Consider the following 20,251-nt stretch of genomic DNA (forward strand, 5'->3'; position numbering starts at 1 on the left):
CCATTCCTAAGTTTTAAATTTCAATTTTAAACATCTAATAAACATTAAACTATGCTAATAAATTAATTTTAACAATTAATTTCAATATTAAAAATTTCAAATTTATAAATCTAAATAACATAACACGATTTCAATATCAAGAGTAAGCAACAACAATTTAAGGGAGAAATTCATGCATTGTTGGGATTGAGATCCAAAAACAACCATGATATCAATTTAAAAGAAAAATGAGGTTTAAACCACTAACCTCAATGAAGAACATAAACTTAATCCAGCTAGAAAGAAACATCTAGTATGGAAAATTAGTCATAGAGCATGAACAAAATTATTCTTTGGGTTACTAATGGAGCCTCCAACTTGTTGCACTTGTAGTCGACGTTGGAGAAAGTAAAGGAAAATGTTGTTTTTGTGAGGAAAAAGTGAAGAAGAAAAAGTAGTGCAAAGGGTTTAAAACAAGTTTTGTGTCGGCGGATGACCAAACATCTAACTTAAATTTTGAATTTAAACTATATAAAGATTATGATGTAAACAAGTTAACCTTAATTACATAAGTATCACCACACATTTTTTATCATCATTTATGTTTTGGTCCAATGTAAATGGACTGACGTGAAACTCAACTTTGCACTAGTGAATGGTGAAAACAATAAGTGATTATGCAATTGCAATAGATACCCATGACAATGACAATAGAAGTCACAATGACAATTACAAAAGCAAAACAAAAATATAAAGAAAACCAAGAAAAAGGAAGGAAAAAAAGAAAGAAAAAATAGAAGAAATAGAAGAAAGATAAATATAAAGTATTTATTGAAACTACTATTTTGTAATATAAAAATCATATAATAGTTATTAAAAACAACTATAATCATATATTACATAAAAACAAATGTTATCATATTTATATGCTTAGTATTAATTATAAATCCACCTCCCTTCTCAAATTTATTTTATCGCGGCTAAGAATGAAATTAATAAAGAGGGGTATTTCAGGAATACCCCAATCCTTATACAAAATCAGTATTACGAAGCTTCCAACATGCATTAAGGGTAGAGTCATACTATACTCAAAACAGGATTGACAATACTAAAAACCAAAGCAAAACCTATTAACTCAAACCCCTTACAAGTAGTGTTCTCCTCTATTTGTAGTTCCAAAATTGAATCATAAATTATAGAAACACCAATGAAACCAGAAATTGCACCATATTACTCTTATTTCGAAGTTTGCTACATAGCTTATTTTTTCATACTAAACCAGAACCTTGTCAGTAAGCTTAGATTGTAACTAATCCATTGCACAAGATTTGACATAGAAACCTTATGCACAATTCTTACCTCCACCCACTTTTTACATCTTGATCTACTAGCCTAGCAATTACCTCCCTTCTTGGTGCACCTCATGTATACATTCTCCCTGCAGCATCGTGCTTATCTTCCGCACTCTACACCACTAAGCCTACAACCCTGCATACCTAACCACAATACCTTTCCAACCAATAGGCAAAGAACTAACATAAATATACAAATATAAGACAACCATATTAATTACTAATGAGAGGAAAGTAAAGATATTAGATATTGGAAAGTAGAGATGTGTTTCTATCCCAAAGATTAAAGTTTTGAACTCCAAACGTGTGCTGCTACTTCTTCAGTTCCTCCATACTGCAGATTCTCCTCACTTTTTAGTCACCACCTGCAACATACACCAAACCCTGCCCTAATCTAGGGTAGGACCATAAAAGTTATCATTTTTTTTATATAGCTCATACATATCATGGGATCCATACACCACTCAAAGTAAGGAAAGTTACCTTGGTGTTCCTTAATGTGTTAAATAATATTTTTACATGTGAAAGTTTTGATTTATAAACGTATTTTGTTAATTTATTTATGGTAATTTATTGGAGTAATGTTTTGTGTAAGTAACAAATTAATGTAACATTAGTAAACATTCATGAGGATGTAAATTTAATAAGTTAAAAATTTATTACACGATTTTAAAAGAAAAAAAAAGGAAGTGAAGCGTGTACGTGAGAGTTGTTTGCATTGGATATACAAAAATACCAATTTAAATTAAATAAAATCCTATGCAACTATATTTTATAAGAAGGTCAATTGTTTCACCTCTCTATTTGAAAATTCATTTTGTGTAACAAACATATTTATAGTTTTGTGTTTTATTGTAAGTATAAAATTAATTAGACTCGATAATTTAGTATATTATTTTGTTTATATATTAATTATTTTCACAAATAAAAAGTTTTGTGAAATGTAAATCAAATACGGGGATTTATTTATAAAATATCAAAAAATTATTTTATAACTATCATTTTACAACTTATTACAAATATAAGTTGTAATAAAATAATTGAAAGACATTGGTTGACGTGTGTTCTTATTTGAGATGAGTTAGAATTGTCTATGTTTGACTTATTTGAGCTATTATTTTTTGGTGAAAGATTACCAAATTTTGAGTATGAAGATTGAGTAGTGGTCTATTTGTAAAAATTTTACCGATATCCAAATGAGTAGGAGAACTTAAAAATGTGTGAGTAATTAAGTAAGAAAAATATTAACTTAAATTAAATATTACATGAAACTATATTTATAAACTTTTGAGCTTACAAAATATCTAATTAACTGATATTTGTTGTTGGATCTCAAATCGATTCCAACAATAATAAAAGTTAGTTTTCAAAAGTGTCTGTTCGATCAACAGTTAATATCGTAGGTGAATATATATTATCGATATTGTTTTATATTGTAGCACACACATTTTCAAAATTCGAAAATCCAATTTTAAAATAATCAGACTTTTATTTTAAATTCGTGATCATATTCAAGCTTGTAAAAGTGAATTCTATATTTCATGACTAATCATAAATAAGATTTTGCGACCTCCTCTTAACTCGATGGTCCGAGTTTACATAATTCCATAGTCCAAACTTGTTATAATTAAAATACAATTTAAACGGTAATCATTATTATTTACGACATGCAATATATAAAGTTTGATCATGTTACGTGCCAAAATATATGATAGCTACATACTCAGCGACCTATATTAAATTATGAAAGTCAACCCCATTATTCCAAGTTAAGTTTCTTATTATCTATTATTTTATGTTATGATTTGTAAATATATATAATAAATATTTCTCATCACATGTCATAGTATGGAACTTGTTCTTCTTCTTATGTCACTTGAAATACGTATTATATGTATTTAATTAAATCACTTTCGTACTTGAAAGCGGCTCTAATTTATTAATAGTTCCATGTGTTCTTTCTATTTCATGACTTAATCCTTTTACTTTTAATAATTTGAATTAAAAGTAAGTCCATACTTTGCCATTATTCTATAGAATCGAACTGCCATTTTTTTATGAACTTACAACAACAAGCTATTTTGTGCGTGTGAAAGTTGGCAGAAAAGCTTCCTATATCGAAAGAAAGGAGCGGTTATATATATATATATATATATATATATATATATATATATATATATATATCATGAATAAACTCATATTTACCCACATTATTAGGTGTTTTTGGACTATTACATAGACTTTTTAGTTTCTAAGTCTTTTCTACATAGTTTGCATAACAGATATAGGCTTTTTTTTTTGTTATGTTGTTGTGTTGAATGTGATTAGGTTTGGAGTCATTTTGTTTCTTTTTGTATATATAAGTTGGAGTATTTCATAAATTTATTTCTTAATTTATTTTATTCACTTGTCAATAAAAAAATCATGTTTAAACATAAGATCTTTTTGGAAAGATTCTAAACCACAATAAACACATTCTATTAGAGGCTAACACCTAATCCAAATAAGATCAAACCAAAGTTTCTAATGTTAGGATGTGACAACATTTGCTACCAAACAATAAATCTCTTCTTTCATATATTTTACCATCAATATAAAATGTAGGAAGACATATAACATATATAAAACATTCTATCATGACATATCATCATTACCATGACAACAAATCATCCTTGAGCAAGTTCCTATCATTCGACAACCTCATTAATATAATCAAGATAACTCCCATTTTCGCTTGAGCGATACATCTATCGCTTGAGTGAAATGCAACCCAAAAGCATCACCCTCCTAAGGCCCTCCCTTCTCCATCAACCACCTTATCACTTATGTGTTGGTCTCTTAAGCGAAATTTAATTTGTTGGAATAAATCCAACAAGTTCCAGAGAACTCTTACACCTCTTTTGGCAACTTAAGTGCCCAACTCAAAGCTTGAGTGCCCAAATCACATGTCAAGTATTGACATACATTTAGGACACATATGTATTGCCTTAGCTACACTTAAGCGTCCAACACAATGCTCAAGGCATAAGACATATCGCTTGAGCATCCTTTCCAACGCTTGAGGTGATATCTTTCCAAATGAGAGAAAATAGTCTTGACATCTTTCTTGCTCAAGTTGTAAGCCATTTCTTAAGTTATATAGTAAGTAAATTAAGTGACCAACATATCGTCTAAACAACATAAGACAATGAGTACAATGATTGCATATTGAACCTTGCTTGAGCAACAACTAACCCATAGCAAACTCAAACAACTCTAACAAAAGATTTCCAATTGTACATGGATTTTTACCTTCCTTAGTTCATCAAGGAGTTAATCTAAGACTTGTATCCATAAATATATCATCACAACAACTCCATAAATCTTGTAACATGCATATATTTTACATAGTATCAACCTTCATGCATTACATACAACCAACAACTATCATATTGTAAAATGTGAGATATTATTTTTCTTTAAATGGATTGGAGAAAGCTTTAAAAAATCAATGTTGGATAATTCTTCCTAAGACTCCAATCAATTTAGCTAAACCCTCACAAGATCAACCATATACTGACAACATTCTCTATCGACCATCCATTCAAGAAAAGGAGAATGAAAGATAAAAAAAACTTATATATGGTTGATATTACTTACCAAAACTAACCTCTGATCGATCCAAAATCATCAACACCTCACTAGCTCCACATAGCTTAATTTGGTATGGAATCTATTGTCAAAAACTCACTTGCAATAGAGAAAATGTAGAGAAAAAAAAAGGATTTAGAAAATTAAAATTTTAAAATGAACTAAAAAATAAATGTCTTATTTTTTTTATAATCACCAGTTTTTAAAATATATTGAAACATTATTGGGTCTTACAATATTAGTGGCTTATAACTATATTACTATATTAGCTGATGCTGTTTCCTATGGGTGTACAGGGAAAGGAAATGACCAGGTTCGATTTGAGCTCACTTTCTTTGCTCTAAACCCCAAGCTAAACGTCGTGGCTCCATGGAGGGAATGGGATATTACAAGGAGAGAAGATGCTATCGAGTATGCTAAAAAGCATAACGTACCTGTTCCTGTGACAGAAATCCATATATAGCAGGGATAAGAATCTCTGGCACCTTAGCCATGAGGGAGATATTTTGGAAGACCCAGCTAATGAGCCCAAGAAGGACATGTACATGATGTCTGTAGACCCTGAGGATGCTCCTGATCAAGCAGAATATGTGACAATTGGGCTAGAATCGGGGCTTCCTGTTTCAGTCAATGGGAAGAGGCTTTCACCAGCATCATTACTTGCTCATTACTTGCTGAGCTTAATGAGATTGTTGGAAAGCATGGAATTGGCAGAATTGACATGGTTGAGAATCGGCTTGTGGGTATGAAGAGCCGGTTTTATGGGGTTGAGTTAGGCTTAAAGTCCACTTCGTAATATGGTATCAGAGCCATTTCGAGCCTATCCTAGCAAGTATTTGTTGGGCCTATCGTGCCACCCGCTATCGGGCCGCTATCGGACCACCCATAATAAGTTGTCCCACGCACGAGCTTCTATCTATCACTCTCGGCGTGAGGGGGGTGTGTTGGAGATCCCACATCGACTAGAGATAAGGACATTTCATTGTATATAAGTGGGTGCAAACCTCAACCCTATGAATCAGTTTTATGGGGTTGAGTTAGGCTTAAAGTCCACTTCTTAATACTATCTAAACATTATCACCCTTCAATTTTAACACAGGGTATCAAACATGTGTTAATCCAATTCAATCGAATCTCATCAGTAAAACATATTGATGTATGTAACCCCACTTGTATCCATGCGTGTACTTGGGATGTTTCTCTCCTCTCTCTTGAATCATTGATGAGTGTCATTATTCAGTGAAATTTCATGAAAAAGGTTATACATTTATTGATTTGAATTTTTCATTAAGCTATGACTCCACCCTAATTTGAAAATTTAGAATTTAATAATATATTTTTGAGTTATGATATTAATAGAATTATTTATTCCCGATTTTGTGTTATTTTTAGGAATTTAAGGAGAGATGAAGCAAAGAGATATATTATGAATAGAGATGTCACTTAGCCCAAGCCCAATTAAGTTAAATAAGGACGTAAGGTAGAGAGAAAACCCTAGGAGACCGCCGTTACGGAGTAACGCTTTGGATCTTCTTCTTTTGCTTTCAATCATCTTTTAGAGCATGATGTAATGACTACAATGAATGGCTAATTCCTTTCCTTTGAGATTGAATGTAATCGTTTCAAACTTGTATGTATTGATGTGCTATTTATCATCTATAAAATTACGCTCTTATTTTGATATTGTTATTTTCATTTTATGCTTAAAGCTTGAATTTTTAGTCTTTTAGATCTTTGAAATTGACTGTGAAGTATTTTTGATGATGTGACTTAAATGAGAATACTTGATTTGTTTTAATCCTAGGAAAAAATTATTATATATCAAATGCTTTCTAACATCTTTTCTTAATGATAAGAACTTTTGCTAAATAGTTGAGGAATCAATGTTTAGGAGATGATCTTAATAATTTCATATGTGAATCAATATGAATGACTCTTTTTGTTGCATCAATATCAATTAAGTAAGAATGTTGTATGTTTTTATTTACTGAAATAAAAAGGAGTGAGAAAGATCAACTTCAATCCTAAAATTTTTCATAACTCTGTTTTTATTTAAATTACAAGCAAATTTCATTTAAACAATACTCATATACCCTGAATCAATTTATTGCACACATTCTAATATCTAGTGAATGCTACACATATATTAATAGAACTATTCCTTGTGGATTCGATATCCATTTTTTTGAGACAAATTAATCAGAACAATGTCAACTATAACTAAGTTGGCATTATTTTTATTTATGTAACTTGATGTCGAATAGGGTGAGCCTAATAGATGATATCTTTAACATTTGATATCTTTAATATTTATTATATTTAATATTTGATATCTTTAATATTTGATATCTTTAATATTTATTAAAGTTAGTGTTCGCTAAGTTGATGCTAATTTACATGTTATAAATTTTTTAGCCTTCGTGAAAAGGAATAAAAACCATAAAATTGTTTTTAATCCAAAGACTCGGATTTAAAGATGATAAATCTCCTCTTTAGAATTTTTCTCTCTCACTTTCTCGTCTCCTTCTCTCACACTCATCTCCTTCTCTCACACTCATCTCCTTCTCTCAGTCTCATCTTCTTCACTCACACTCATCTCATTCATTCACACACATATCCTTTATTCACATTGATCTTTTTCCCTCACACTCGTCTCCTTCATCATTACAATTTTTTTCTTGCTATTTTATTTGGATGAAAAAGAAGGCATTATACCAATTGATAGCTAAAACCTTGATAGTTAATTAAATATCAATTTAGAAACTAATTTAGAAATTTCATTAATAATAGAAACTACTTTAGCTACCAATAATTTTTTAGTCTCTAAAACAATATCTAATTTAGTTAATATAGTTACTAATTATTTTTTGTCAAAATAATAGTTTTTATTCAATTATTTTATTGTAGTGATATATTATTAAACAAATAATAATTTATTAGTGAAACGATTTACCTTAAACACTCAAATCTCACTTTAAATCATTATTCAATATTAAAGTATTTTTTTAAAACAGAAAATGGTTGGTATAAGAAAACTTGTCCTTTTCATTACTTCGCTATATAACTATTTTTTATATAATAATTTTATATTGAAATAATGTTAAAAACTTCTACTATGTTTAGGAATATCTTTCTAGAGAGGAATAATCGAAGGAGAATGGATGGCATGTTAATGTGATGAACATGAATAAACAGTTTTTAGATGATTTTGTAACTTACTATCTTACGCCGTGGCGAAGCTTGAGTCAAACATTGTAATCTGATTCTTATAAAACTAAAACGGTATCAGAAAATTTCAAGGTCTATAAATCCAATAAGGTCTATTTGATGAAAGTCAATTGTTTAAAAAATAAAGGGTGGCAAGTCAACTCTTTAACCCATTATATTAAAGTAGGATAAACAAAGTCAATAAATTAACTATGGAATTCATCATTTAAAAAATATGGTAAAAGGGTTAATTAACTACTCATATATATGTTGGGGGTTTAGGCAGGATGCACAGAGATGTTTAGAAATTATGGGAGATAAAAGGATTTTTTTTCTATTTTTTATTCTGAAATAAAAATTAGTTAAAAAACTTTTATAAATAAATATATCTAATGAGTCACTCTGAATATGTAAAATAATATATTTATATAATATATTCCTTGATATAAATAATATTAAATAATATTTGAGTAGTTTTAGTTTAAAATAATGATTCCAGCGATAACAATCATAACATTAAAGCTTCAAAAAAAGAAAAAAATCATTATAAAATTTGTCAATACTATTTTACAAGAAATCAATGTATTTTAAAAAAATATGATGTAATAGTTGGGTGAAGTTTATATTTCTCACTATATCTTCATTTAAAAAGTTAAAATTAATAATCTATAATTTTTCATAATTTAAAAGTAATTAAATCATATTGGTAGCCCTAAATTAGAAGCAAATTCTGTTTTGGTTTTGAAATTTTAAAAAAGTACATTTTGATTTCTCAAATATTTTAAAAATGTGTTTTTAATCTTTGAATTCAAACAAAAAGGCTTAATTAATATTTCATCCCATGAGGTTAAATTCAATTTTGTCGCTGAGTATTTAAAATCTTGAATGTAATCTCAACTTTTTTTAAATGTACTTTTTTATTTCTCAAAGTGGTACACATGGAATTTGATTTGGCACAACTTTATAATTTCATTTGGAACACATCATTTGTAAGCATGTGCTAAGGTGAAATTTTTGAGTGTTTCCTAAACATTGAATAAGAATGAATTAGGGATTGTTCTTGAAGGACTAATTGTGAGATTTGGAGAGTGATCTTGTGCATTGTAGTGGTGACGATTACGCTATTCACTACAAGAAAAACGCGAATTACATACAAAATATTACATACGATCAAAATCCGTATGTAAAATCAACATTACATACGGATTTTTTCCGTATGTAATTAAATACGGATTATATTCGTATGTAACTTTTGGCACAATGGAGCGGGAAGGCAGGTTCCTTCAGATAGCTCAAAGAAAATTTAACCACTACACCAAGCAAATGCTTTAGTATGATTATGATTTTTATTATACTTATTATTATTAACAATATTAATAATATGAATATAATATTAATAATATGAATAATATTAATAAATATTAATAATATTAATATAATTTATTTTATTGTTGATTATGATAATGAGAGTGAAGAGGATGAGTGTGATAATCACTTTTGCATGTTGAGGATGAGGGTCATGCTGAGAGGATTGATGTGAAGGAAATATTGAAGTTGAAATCCTATATGGTAAATATGTGTGTGGAGTAAGTTGTACTTCCAAGATAAATAGAAATAGAAGCAAATTATGAGGATGATTTAAAGCATTGTGCTCTTTATCAAACAATTATGATTTAGAACCAATAATCACAATTCTTGACTCATAATGGAAGAGCTTTCACATCACTTTCCTTTATCCTCAAACAAAAAATTAATTTCCCAAGACACTTGAATCTCAATCTTAGCAAGAACTTTGTAAACACATCTGCAAAATTCTCCTTTGAGACTATTTTCTCCTTTCTAACCACCCAGACTCAACAACGTTTATCACAAAGTGTAGTATAATGTTTATGTATTTGGCCCTCTTGGGGTAAATGTGATAATTAATTACATGTATGACATTTTGAGTATCACAATGAATATTCACAAGTCCTACATCCCCTTTAACCATAGTGTCTCCTTCACCCCTTCTGTGAGTGTGATATATTTTGTTTGGATAGTAGATAAAGCCATCACTAATTGTAGACTAACTTTCCAACAAATTGCAGTTCCAAACAATGTAAAAACATATTTTTGGTATCAACATTCCCTATATAGTCTGCATCCACAAACTCCTTTATAACACTTCTGCAATGGGTAGACCATATATACACTATACTAGACAATACTATTCCATTCAAATATCTCAACACCTACTTCAAAGTCTCCAGTGAGCCCATATATATGATCTACTATGAACATGCTAACAATACTAACATTCGTCAGATTCAGTTTGTTTCACATCATCCCATACATGATGCTCCCTAGTCCCTTAACACGTGGAATAGTTTTTATCTCCCTCCTACCTTCCTCTGAACTAGGAGCTTGGGTAATTGAGAGCTTAGTGTGATGTATCAAAGGTGTGCCACAAATTTAGATTCATGCATCCTAAACCTCTACACCATGTTTCTCAAGTATCCCTACTAAGATAGACACAATACCACAATCGTTTGATCCTTCTATACATGTCCATATCTATTCCTCTCTCGGGACCAGGATTCTTCATCTCAAACTCTAAGCTTAATTTTTCTTTGAGCTACTTATTTCATTTTTATATTGGATGACTCTAAGGATATCAACTACACATAAGAGCATGAACAACACAAATATTTCTTCTCTTTTCAAGATGTAAACGCAATTATCATAATTGCTCATTTCAAATCTTGTCTCCTTTATGAAATCATCAAATCTCTTATGACACCATCTTGAACTCTATTCCAAACCATACAAAGATTTCTTTAAACTCATCGAACTGTTGTATTTGAACGATTTCTATTTCATGTAAAAAAATTGTCTTAATATCTAAGTATTCCATTTCCAAATTATATCAATTTCAATATAATTTTGTTGGATATAGAGAAATACATTAAAATTCATTAATTTTATTTATTTATTTTGACTATATCTTTTTTATTTTTCCAAACTCAAGGAATCGATATTATACTTTATTTCTTAATCTATTTTTCTTTTTTTATTTATTTTTAATTTTTTTTATTTCTTTTGTCTCAACTAAATATACCGTGTTTGGTTTAGATTTTACATATGTAGGCCTTTTATTTAATAAAATAACTAATTCTGTTTTTTATTTTAATTTGAGTATTTATTGAGAAATTGTGCTAAATCTATCCATTAGTGGGATAAGGTGAAAAACTACAAAGCCACACAATAAAGAGAGATTCGTAAACGTTTTATTAATATTTATCTTTTTTTAATATAATAACAAAGAATAAAAAATAATATTAAAATAATGAATAGAATAAAATAAATAAGATATCACTAATAAATAAACTTAATGAGATGATCTTACAGTGGCCATTAGTAGTAATATTAAATAAGAATAAATCTATTAAAACAATATTAAACTAGACTTTAAAAATGTGAAACATCAATCATTATGAGATATAAAAAGAAGTCTAAATGATGTAAAGATATAAGAGTGAAGCAGTAATATTTCGAAGTTTAAATACTTTTTGGTCTTTAAATATGGAGTAAGTTTACTTTTAATTTTTTATATTTAAAATTAATATTTTTAATTGTGTGTATGCATTTTGCTGATATGACTCAATTACAAACAAGCAATTACAAATTGTTACACGCTAACGTACTTCAATTTTGTATTATTGTTGTAAGAGAATTTTTTTTGTTGAATATTGTTTTCAAACTTTCATTGAGATAAAATTAACTTAATTTAAATTTGAGAAATAAAAAATGTTTAAACTTATATTTACAAAACAAAAACTAAAATTTAACGGAAACTTTATAATATTAACTAATGAGAAATAGAATTTAACATAATTTTTTTAAAAATTGTAATAAAAACTAATAAATTTATTATAAAAGTGTTTAAGATCGAATAATAATATAAAATATTGGTATATAATTTGTTCTCTCTAATTTTTTATAGCTTCATTGTTTTCATATTTGTTGTTTGTATGTAGGTTATGACCACTGAGTTTTTTCCTTCAGAAAAAAAAAAAAAACATTACCGAGTTTTGTGTGGTTGGGCAATGTGCAATAATGAGTGTTTGCAATGAGGAGAGAATCCCGAGGAGAAGATTCAACTATAACAGAACTTGTCTCTGTTACTGTTACTGTTAATGTCATTAGAAAGTCGAAATTCCTTTTCCCACGCGCTCCAAAGTGCAGTAGAACCATCAGCAGCTTCTGTCACCCTCAGTGTCCCTGTCTGTAGGGTCCCCTCCCCACTTTGCTCTTCCCCATTTTATCAAATCCACCTCTGAATCACTTTCAAGTCCGTGAGATGAAAGAGAGTGAGTGCCAATGACGTTATTTTTATATAAAAAGGGGTGTGCTATTGCTGTTGGCATGAATAATAGTAGAAAACCAAGGCTTTGTGTTGTGTGGACTTTGTGCAAAAAAGACAAAGTGCCACCCCTCTCTCCTTTTCCACTTTTTTCTGCCTTCTGGGTCTTTTGATCGTCCATCAAAATCTCTCTTTTTAGTGGGTCGGGAAGTTTCACTTGGCTTCTTTCTCATGGAGTGTAATGAATTTGTGTATGGTGAAATTCTTTGATTGCAGTCAAAAGTAGAAGTGGTAAGCATCATCATCAGCATAGGGGTTGTCTTGTCAGTTACTGCTCAAATGTGATTAACCTTTGGTTGCTAGAAAATGAATCAGCAATAAAGATAGGATTTTGGTTTATGGGTTGGTTGTTTTATTCTGAATTTCTGACTGAGCAAATCGTACAGAGTATAATTCGATTCTTCATTGATAGAGTTGACTTAGTGTTTTTCCTTCCCCAGAACATTGAAAAATTTACCAGTAATTAAACAGACTTTTTGGATAAGTTCTTGACGAAGTTTTGTGCTTTGGTGTCACAGGATGTGTGTTATTCTGTGTTGACCTGTTTTGAGGCTTGGTTCGGGGATTTTCTTCTAAAAGCAGTGTCTCCTTGGAGTTTGGCTGCAAGTTGCTTCAAAATGGCACAAAATTTGGATATAGTGAGCACTTCTGGTCGTCATTGATTTTGACAGCACGGCTCTAAACACATACTTTGTCATAGTTTTGTGTTGGAGGAGCCAAGCTATGGTTGTTTTCATGCTCCTTAGTACAACAGGGCCACCAATCAAAAGAAGAGCAGGTTTGAGAATTAAGCAAGCGGGTAGAGGTTCATACAGAGGAAGCTAGGTGTGTATTTGAGGTTGTTATTGGGTTTTCTTTTGTGTTTCTTCGTTGTTTTGCATAGTCCGGGAAAGTAGAACAGATGGAAGCCACTTCCATAACGTCGTTGTTGAAGGGCTTTTGTGATCACACACAATGGAAATATGCTGTTTTTTGGAAGCTTAACCACCATTTTCCTATGTAAGTTCTTTATTTCATCGAGTTACCTGCGTTTTTGTGCTATATGACACGTTTTGGAAGGAGTAGATTTGTTAACCGTTTTCTTATTATCTAATTGGGAGAATGGTAGAATTGACTATCAGAATGATTACTCATGTTCACTTTAATGGTTTAATTATATAATTCTGTAAAAGGGTTGAAAGTTAATTGGATTATGAGCTTAAATTTGTCCATAGCTTCTTTATATCTTAAATTGTGTTTCTTATAGAAAGGACCGAGATAAACTTTTGAAAAAGCTCTTCTAAATATAACAAGAGGTGGTATGTTCTAAAAGCTTCTTTTCACCCCTAAATGTTTGTTGAGAAGCACAATATAATCTCTCAAGAGCCTGAAGGTCATTAACCCTTTGATCTAACTGAAACTTTACCGCATTACTGTATCAGTTACCATTAAGCAAATATTAAACTGTTATAGAAACTTGTAGTTAACGTGAATGAGTAAACTCATTGTCCACCATCCCATTTAGTGTGTTAATTATCGCTTGTAATTGGTTCATTGGTATGTTGAATGAAATTATATATTTTCTGTTTAGAATTTGAGATCTTGTGTATATAACACAACTCTACATGTTTTAGGAATTTGACTTGGGAAAATGGTTACCAGAAAGGAAATGAGGTTAAGGAAAGTATGTGGGATGACTTCAATTTCAAGTCCCCACATGAGTTATATTCTTCAAGAGGTGAAAGTACTGATTATTCAGGAGATTATTCAGTTCGACTACTCATGATTGAGATGTCTCATCGTAAATACAATTTTGGAGAAGGGTAACTACTTTTGTTTTATTGTTCTTTATGTCTAAACTTGTGAATTGCTCCATCTGATTCAAAGTAATTTTCATTTTAGAAAACTAATAAAGAAAACACATCAAGCTCATTTTCTAATTTTATGCTTGTCTTGTTTGGGAAACTCTGCAAAGTGAAATGAGAAGACATTACAAGATCAAGCTTTTAACATAGACAAATTATCTTTTATGCTCTTGTAATTGAGAACGAATGTTGATTTTCTTAGTCCTTGCTGGGAACCTTTAGCCATAATCATATAAAGAATAGAGGGTGTTTACTTCTTTAATTTCCTCAAATCATTCTTGTTTATATTCACATTAGGAGGGTGCCCTCAAATACATGAAGATCATGTATGCTTTATATTTTAGAAAATTCTGAGTGAATGTTTCTAGTGGTTGTGCATGTCACTTTCTTTGTGTTGTGAGATGCATAAAGCTGCTCCTATGTAGGTTCTCTTAGAGGAAGCATAGATTGCTAAATTAAGTATAGTATTATTGTGTACCACAAGGTATTTGTGTTATGATTTATAAAGATGATTCAAACTGAATAAGTTGACTTTATATCATTCTTTCAGGGTTGTTGGCAAAGTAGCTCTTGCCAGGGATCATTGTTGGGTTTCCTGTGAGGATATTCTTACCGGTAAATTTGACACTGATTTAATCCCTGAGGTAAGATTCTATACTTACAATTTCCATTTAGAAATAAATTAATTAATCATACTTCTTTGTAATACTTAATAACAGAAATCTTCTCCCTCTCCAGTGTCATGATGAGTGGCTTCTTCAAATTGCATGTGGCATCAAGGTATTATGCCTTACCTTTATATATATTTTGTACTACAAATAAGATTTTGATTTTGATTCCTACTTTCTGGGTATAATATAAAGCTTTTTTTGCATGTGGCCTAATCAGTGTGCTAATGACTAGAAAAATCAACTTATATTAGGCTTGCCTCAACATAATATTTATGCACTAAATGAAGCAATTCAAGCAAATCTTGAGTTGATGATTTGAATTTCTCTCACAGACTATTGTGCTGGTACCGGTACTTCCTCTAGGGGTTTTGCAGTTTGGTTCATTTGAAGAGGTACGTATATATTTTGTATTTGGATCCTAACCTAGACAGGCTGTGGCTTTTACAATTAAAATGGTACCCTGATGCATGCATATATTTATTTATCCTGTCCCCAAATTCTGGCAATCTTGTTCCCTACCTTAAATTTTTTAATTTCTGTTTTGAATAAGATCTTAAATTTTGTATTTGACTCTTCCTTTAAACGGGTGAACTTTGGATGATAAAATATATTATTGAGCTGTAGCAGTAAATTTTGGTCTATTTCACCCATTTTGCATATCTGCTATGCTCATTTTGGGGCGTTTCTTTCTGTGCCCTGTAAATTTCTTTGGCACCTTTCATTCATTGTAAAATGGGCTTTTCATAATGTATGTTTTGAATTCTAGAAAGCCCATTCTGGAATAGATGGGAGGTGACCCAAGAAATTTATGGGGGTGGAGAGAGTTAAATTCCTCATTCAGGTGTAAGTGTTTGTATTGTTTTCAGTTTTTACATACCGTAGAAGTTTAGGTACAAAAATTAGTATCTTAAATGTTTGGTGCAGTTGTTGTTTGTGACTTGTGAGAGCATGTGTGTTTTTGTTGCAAATTTTGGCTTCATGCTTTATATGATTACATGATGTTTTCTTTTCCTGTCAAATGTTAGGTTGCTGAAGATTTGGAATTTGTTACAAATGTGAAGGATAAGGTCCAATCCATTGATTGCACGGAAGCAAATATTAACCCTTTCAACATGCGAACTGATTATCAAGATTGGTCATTCTCAGACCTAATGCATAATTTGATGGATAGCTTGGATGAATCATCTTCTGTTACTAAAACCATATTGAAAAGTGAAGTTTCTACCAGTACTGCTTTGCACAATGAAAATGGTTCAAGAAGGCTGAACCCAACAATGCTATCATTTATTCAAGATGACTGTTGTGTGTCTAGACAAGATCTACTAAAATCTATGAAAAGGGAAAATGTAAATGAGATAGGTTCCTCATCACTTGATATGTCAACTGTTTCTAGACATATTGGTAAGATGGAGACAAAACCAAATCACATGGAAGAAGAGATGTGGTCCTGGTCAGTTTTTGAAGAGATGTCAAATGGATTAGACTCTTTCTCTGTTAACAATATGACAGGGAAACAATTTGGAGGCACTGAAAGTGGTTATGATGATGCAAAGAATATCAACGACTTCAATTTTCCCTCAGAGTCAGAATTGCACAAAGCACTTGGATCAGTTGCATACTCTGTTGGTGATACATACCATACCTCATGTCTGATAACTAATAAAAAAGAGAATGATCATATTAAAGGTTTTGAGCTTCCCGAAGATCTTGATCCAGAAAATCTTCTAGATGCTGTTTTTGGCAATTTGTGCAGTTCTGCCGATGATACATCTAGTATTTCGAACAGTATCAGGTCTCTTACAACTATGCCAACAGAGATTAGTGGTTCCATTCAACCAAAAAATAATTCAGATGTGAAAAAAGATCTTGTGGCTGCAGTTACCGCCAAGAGAAAATATGAATTTTCTAACCCTTTTACATCATCTTTTGATGGAAATGGAAGCTTATTGATTGATGAGGTGCAACAGGAAAAGGAAGATGATCATATGCTGCCAATTAGTGGACCGAAGCTCTCTAGCACACACAAGAAAAGAACAAGAGTTGCTAACAACCAAAAGGCAAGGCCAAGAGATAGACAGCTTATCATGGACAGGATGAAGGAGTTGAGAGAACTTGTCCCAGATGGTGGAAGGGTGAGTTTTTTATGTTTCAGAACAAAAGCTAATTAATTTATTTCCCTTTTTTACATAGTCAAATTCTTAACTTTGGTCTTATGGTATGCAGTGTAGCATTGACAACCTCTTGGAACGGACCATAAAGCACATGCTCTACTTGAGAAAGATAACAAGTCAGGCTGAGAAACTGAAACGATTTGCAAATCGAACGGTAAGGCTCACTTTGTTTCTGAAAACTTAAAAGCAAAGTTTATCTCCTTGACTAGAAAACTTGTATTTGTTGTCACCTAAAACTACTTTTGGCTTGCAATCCGTTGTGCTTGTATGCCTCACAAAATCTTCATATTTATCCTTTTAGCCAAGACATTTGATAATGGGTGGCGTGACAAGAAAAGGATTTGTAAAGAGAAAATGTAAGGTTGCATTCGAAAGCCCTTATGTACGACCTGATTTATGACAAGGACTTGCCTCGAGCATTTGGAATAACTTACATAAATTGATTTTGGCTTACATGTTTGGATTTTTAGGAGAAAAATATGAAATAAAAAGTTGTATTGATTTCTTCATAAACTAAAATTAGCTTTTATAGAAATTATGAGAGAGTTTCTACAAGTTAATTTACACATAAATTACTTTTAACTGAAGAGAAATCAGTTTCAGTTTTCTGTTTTTGTTTTTGTTTTTCTCTCTTATAAATCCTCAAGATAGACTATACATGTCCTTATTTCAATATGTTCTTAAGGATAGTTTATGGAAACAATTTTTAATGCTATTTACTTTTTTATCATGAAAAAACTTGTACTTAAATGTTTGCATAATTAGCAGTTATTTCTTAATAAGCTGAATGTCCAAATGCATCCAAAATCAGTTTCAACTACCTTGATTTAGCTTGACATGGAGAAGTTGGTGTCTAGGTTGCTGAGAGCAAAAGACAGAAAATCAATGGTAGCCACCCAGGAAGGAGCTGTGCATTTGACTTTGAAAGTGAACTAGCATGGCCTATAGTCATAGAAGATCTGGAATGCACAGGGCACATGCTCATTGAGGTATGCTATTTCCTCTCCATGCTCACTTTGCTCTAAAAACAAATAATAGGATACAAAGTCTACATTTATTGAACTGCTGTACCACTTTTGAAATAGATGATATGCAATGAGCATGGACTTTTCTTGGAGATTGCTCAGGTGATCCGGAAGCTGGAAGTCACCATCTTGAAAGGGATCTTGGAAAACCGTTCTAGCGATAGCTGGGCTTGTTTCATTGTTGAGGTAGAGAAACATCACTTGCGTTGCTCCAACTGCATCTTTCTGAAACGTGTTTTTTGGTGTTGATCATTTATCTGGAGGAGGATTTTATTTTGTATAATTTATTCTTGATAAACATTGAAAAGGTGCAACAGTTTTTGGTTTTCAGTTTGGAATGATCCAAACACGTGTTCGCTTACCTACAAAAGTATGTGTACACATTAAAATTCTTCTAGAAACTCAGTTTTGTAAAAGCAAAATGAGGATTGCTTTTGCAAATTCAGTTTGTAATATTAACTTTAACACAAACATGCACTAACATGCACTTCATACTCAAACTAAATTTGTTTACAGCGAAGTACTAAGGTATGTTTCTCTTGACATGCACAGGTTCCAAGAGGTTTTCACAGAATGGATGTTCTATGTCCGTTACTGCATCTTCTGCAGCTTAAGAGAAACCCTATCTCGTGCAAAAGCTGACCCTTGCATGCCTGTTTTCAGTTTCAAATGGCAACTCCTATTTAAAGAACTCACTGTAATATTGAAGAGGGACTTGTGTAAAGTGTTCATGCCTCGTAGTGCACTTGCTATATTTGGTGTTAATGATAAGCTATTACCTAAATTTGTAAACAAAAGTTACTTTATTAGGGTGCTATTGGTTGTGCAAGAATATATCTAGCAGCTAGCTTTGAACTCATTTCTGGAGCGGCATATAATTATGACCTAGAAAAATAGAGCATTGAAACTATGAGAGTGCACGTGAATGCTATGTATTTAGTTGCTGTACCTTTCCAAAAAAAGGCTACATAAAAAGTGCTTAATGCAATGAAATAGTAGGTTTTTACTTGATGGTGCTCAAATTTATAAAGTTGAATGAAGTTGAAAAGGCATAATATGTATCTGCTTTTAACATTGGAAAACTTTAGTATATATAATACTAAAAGGAACCGTATAATGTTTTGTTTAACCATATTGATTGAAGTTGTATGCAGCATGCATAAGAAAGTGAAAGTTGGCAGATCATTTTCATTCCAAATCTCAGTTAAAAGACATATTTTAAACCGGTTTTGGCATAAAAAGTTCATTCATTAGTTTACATAATTCAATCTGTGGAACGAGAAAATACCGTTTGGTCGTGTCTTAATTTTGAAAGAAAACATCTTTTTATGAGTTCGTTTACAATATTGGCATGCGTGTAGTTTGTTTTATGTTATGTATTTAGTTTTACCCTATTTCATAATTTTTTTCTAATTCATTTCAAATATTATTATTGAATTTTACCTTTTTATTCTAAGTTTTTTTATTATCTTCCGATGCATAAATTTTAACTTGATTTCAATCTAATTTAAATTTAAATCTACTAGACTTTAAAAAAATTATTAAATATCCAAGTTTAAATAATCCACCTATATATTATTTTTTTTCTTACTCTTTTTGTAACTAATCATTCTCCTCGAATATACAGAAATTCACCACAATACTAGACAAATACAAGTTTCAATCAATACATTTGAGATTTTCAAATGGTGTTAGATGAGTTTGAGGAGACCAATTTGGTCGTAATAAAAGAGGTCATAGTGTTCGTAGTTCTATGCATTGTCAAGTTTGTTTTAAATATGTTCATAATGCTTTATCTCATTCCTCTATTAGACCTTGAGTTAACCCATCAATAAAAGGTTTGGTTATTTTCAACATCATATTGTTCTCAAATAGTCTAGCCATCCTTAATAATATATTCGTTCCACTCAACCATAGGCCATGGTTTCAAATAGGCAAATGCTCCCTGCACCCAACACTTTTGAACCTGC

General features: G+C 31.0%; 1 protein-coding gene across 4 annotated transcripts; it reads left to right on the forward strand.

Annotated features, from left to right (window-relative positions):
• The first annotated feature begins 12,487 nt into the window (after positions 1-12,487).
• Positions 12,488-19,287, forward strand: LOC137827093 (transcription factor bHLH155-like). 4 transcript variants are annotated; one of them, XM_068633304.1, is made up of 11 exons: positions 12,488-12,801; positions 13,089-13,569; positions 14,184-14,372; positions 14,965-15,058; positions 15,153-15,194; positions 15,418-15,477; positions 16,111-17,217; positions 17,309-17,410; positions 18,114-18,245; positions 18,342-18,467; positions 18,834-19,287. In XM_068633304.1, the coding sequence occupies exons 2-11, from the start codon at positions 13,472-13,474 to the stop codon at positions 18,921-18,923; spliced, it is 2,040 nt and encodes a 679-aa protein (XP_068489405.1). In that variant the 5' UTR covers positions 12,488-12,801; positions 13,089-13,471; the 3' UTR covers positions 18,924-19,287. The 4 variants fall into 4 exon arrangements, with proteins under 4 accessions (XP_068489405.1, XP_068489407.1, XP_068489406.1 ...); XM_068633306.1 differs by having other exon boundaries at positions 12,542-12,801; positions 18,384-18,467; XM_068633305.1 differs by having other exon boundaries at positions 12,608-12,957.
• Positions 19,288-20,251: the final 964 nt, after the last annotated feature.

This window comes from Phaseolus vulgaris, chromosome 8, assembly GCF_000499845.2.
Source record: "Phaseolus vulgaris cultivar G19833 chromosome 8, P. vulgaris v2.0, whole genome shotgun sequence".
Lineage (NCBI taxonomy): Eukaryota > Viridiplantae > Streptophyta > Magnoliopsida > Fabales > Fabaceae > Phaseolus > Phaseolus vulgaris.

What these genes read in the sequence shown, in the direction of transcription:
- LOC137827093 (XM_068633304.1), top strand. Translation starts at nt 13,472, where the DNA reads ATGGAAGCCACTTCCATAACGTCGTTGTTGAAGGGCTTTTGTGATCAC. An exon ending in AAATACAATTTTGGAGAAGG is followed by an intron (nt 14,373 to 14,964) that starts GTAACTACTTTT and finishes TCATTCTTTCAG; the next exon opens with GGTTGTTGGCAAAGTAGCTC. An exon ending in AGTTTGGTTCATTTGAAGAG is followed by an intron (nt 15,478 to 16,110) that starts GTACGTATATAT and finishes GTCAAATGTTAG; the next exon opens with GTTGCTGAAGATTTGGAATT.